The sequence below is a fragment of the Muntiacus reevesi genome, chromosome 5 (assembly GCF_963930625.1).
Source record: "Muntiacus reevesi chromosome 5, mMunRee1.1, whole genome shotgun sequence".
In the NCBI taxonomy this organism is placed as follows: domain Eukaryota; kingdom Metazoa; phylum Chordata; class Mammalia; order Artiodactyla; family Cervidae; genus Muntiacus; species Muntiacus reevesi.
This window is the reverse complement of record NC_089253.1, coordinates 41,191,074-41,193,256: the sequence shown is the minus strand read 5'-3', so window position 1 is coordinate 41,193,256 and position 2,183 is coordinate 41,191,074. Positions and strand designations below refer to the sequence as shown.

The 2,183-nt window shown below is 60.2% G+C and overlaps 1 protein-coding gene across 1 annotated transcript; it reads right to left on the bottom strand.

Moving 5' to 3' along the window:
- Positions 1–263: 263 nt before the first annotated feature.
- SPDYC (speedy/RINGO cell cycle regulator family member C) lies at positions 264–1,765 on the bottom strand. The gene is made up of 5 exons (XM_065937076.1): positions 1,624–1,765; positions 1,302–1,360; positions 957–1,042; positions 679–850; positions 264–590 (listed from the first exon to the last, which is right to left on the bottom strand). The coding sequence occupies exons 1-5, from the start codon at positions 1,763–1,765 to the stop codon at positions 264–266; spliced, it is 786 nt and encodes a 261-aa protein (XP_065793148.1).
- Positions 1,766–2,183: the final 418 nt, after the last annotated feature.

Sequence of the window (2,183 nt, the reverse complement as noted above, 5' to 3'; positions counted from 1 at the left end):
GAGGCCAAGAAGACAGGAGGCTGTAGGGGCCACAGTCAGTAGAGCACTGGGCCAGCAGGCAAGCAGACGGACTGTTCTTCACCCTGCGAGTGTCAGCGCCGAGGGCACAGCAGCAGCTTAGGGACGACTGGGGGAGGAAGGACAGAGAGCTGCTCAGAGGAAGCCTGCCAAGCTCACACAGCGCGCCATGCCCCTCCTTCCCATTCTGTGGGGCTCCACACCTGCCTCCCACCTCCTCCCGGCTCCCCTCCAACTTCTGTCCCCTACTCACTGTGGAGGGTGTAGGTGCCTGGCTCCAGCGGCAGCTGGGTGGGCAGGACAATGAGGAAGCCCCTACTCCAGGGCCAAGCTTGGGATGAAGGGCGCTGCCACTCAGCATTGTAGGAAAGGCACTTGGATAAGACAGGCAAGGGGCGCAGGCAGCAGAGCCTGCGATGAGGGGGCAAGGCACAAAGAGAACAGTGGGGTGGTGAGAGGCCGGGGCCCCGGGGGAGGGGGATCTGGGCCTTTGGGAAGCTCCTTTGAGCCCTGCCATGGTGGGGGTGCCGCTCCCGAGTCCACGCCCAGTGCGTTGGCTCCTTGGCCATGACCTGCATGAGAAGAGTGGATGGTAAGTGGGAGGTGGGAGGTCCAGCCTCTTTCCCCGACCCTGGGATGCTGGTGGGCGGGGGGCCTTACCTCCTCACAACTCTGGCGTCTCACAACAGCCCTGAAGCCCATCCGTGCCCACAGCTTGTCTCTCTGATGCAGGAAGTCTGACACTTGATGACGCCAATCTTGGCCCAGGGCCCACAGAAAAATCACACTTTTGGGGTCCTCCAGGTCTTCCTCCATATCATTCGCAAGGTACCTGGCCATAGAGGTGGGGAACAGGGGGAACAGAGGCTGTAAGCATCCGCCCTGCCCCCACCCTTTGACTCCAAGTGGGCATCCCCCCAGGCACCCGGGCCACTCACAGTGCCAGGAACAGATTGCTGTGGGTGTACTCGCTGAGCTGCAGGTTGGCACGCCGGAAGTAGACCAGCACCATGGACAGGAGGTACTGCAGACACAGATGGGGAGAGTTAGAGCGGGGCACTGCGGGCAGGGGAGGGGGCTGTGCCAGGCCCATCAAGCTGGTTCTGGGTGGCGAGGAGGCCTAGAAAATCCAGGGTAAAATGGTGCAGGGGAGACCTGCAAAGACAAGGGCTTAAAATGAAGGTGCTCCCTGCACCAGCCCAGGGGACCCAGTGCCTAAGCTGCACTCAGGCCCCACTTAATTCAACCTTCCCTGAGTGAGCCTGGACTCTCCCCCCGCTCACCTTGTCTGAAATCTGGAAACAGGGATCTTTGGAGAGGAAATCCTGGAGGGAACTGTGCTCTGGGGGAGAGAGAGGAGAAACGGTAGACTGGGGTTACCACCCTCACCCCACGAGATGAGAGCAGCATTCTAAGTTCCAAAGCCCCCACTGAACCCACTTTCTGACATTTCTGACATGAGCGCCCCGCCCCACCAACCTGCCAAACCGGAGTCACCTGAGAAGGGCCGGGACCGAGACATGGGCAGGCTGAGATCCCACCTCTCACATCAGTTCACACGTGGTCCTTTCAGTCCTCCCTGTGCCAGCCCCCAAGTGGACTCACCCAGAAGGTGGAGGAAGGCCTGGAGCTCCTGGTGTCTGCGGAGGTGGGAAGACTCATCACCCTCACCTTGACGGCTGCAGCCCCTCAGCTTCACCTGGGTGCCAGCTCCAGGGACTGTGGCCGGGTCTTGGGCATCGCTCATCTCTTGGGGGCTTGGGGGTGGGTGGGGTGGGGTGGGACAGGGTGACCTGTAAAGAAAGCAGCCCCAGGACTTAGCTTCTACCCCGTTAGCCCCGCACAGGTCAAGGGGATCAGTATGGCTGGCCTGACCAACAACCTCCAGAAGGTGGAGGGATGGGCATGGAGAAACGGGGGTGGGAGTGGTGGTGAGGAGACAAGAAAAGCAGCAGAATTCCTGGGGGCTACAGCACCCTCACCCCGCCTCCTGGCATCCCAGACCAGGCCAGAGAGTAACAACAGCAGCAAGGAGCACCTCTGAGGGTTTCCTAAGTGCCTGGAGCTGTGTTAAACGCTTTAACTTATTTCGTCCTGGTAAGTAGACCCATTTTGTAAACACGGAACCTGAAGCATGGAGGTTTCACAGCCACTTCAAGGGTGAT

Bases quoted from the DNA above. Each gene is read 5' to 3' on its own strand.
- SPDYC (XM_065937076.1), bottom strand. From the start codon at position 1,765: ATGAGCGATGCCCAAGACCCGGCCACAGTCCCTGGAGCTGGCACCCAG. The intron at 1,043-1,301 runs GTGAGCGGGGGG...CTGTGTCTGCAG, and splicing joins GTTTCCAGATTTCAGACAAG to TACCTCCTGTCCATGGTGCT. The intron at 851-956 runs GTGAGTGGCCCG...CTCTATGGCCAG, and splicing joins AGCAATCTGTTCCTGGCACT to GTACCTTGCGAATGATATGG.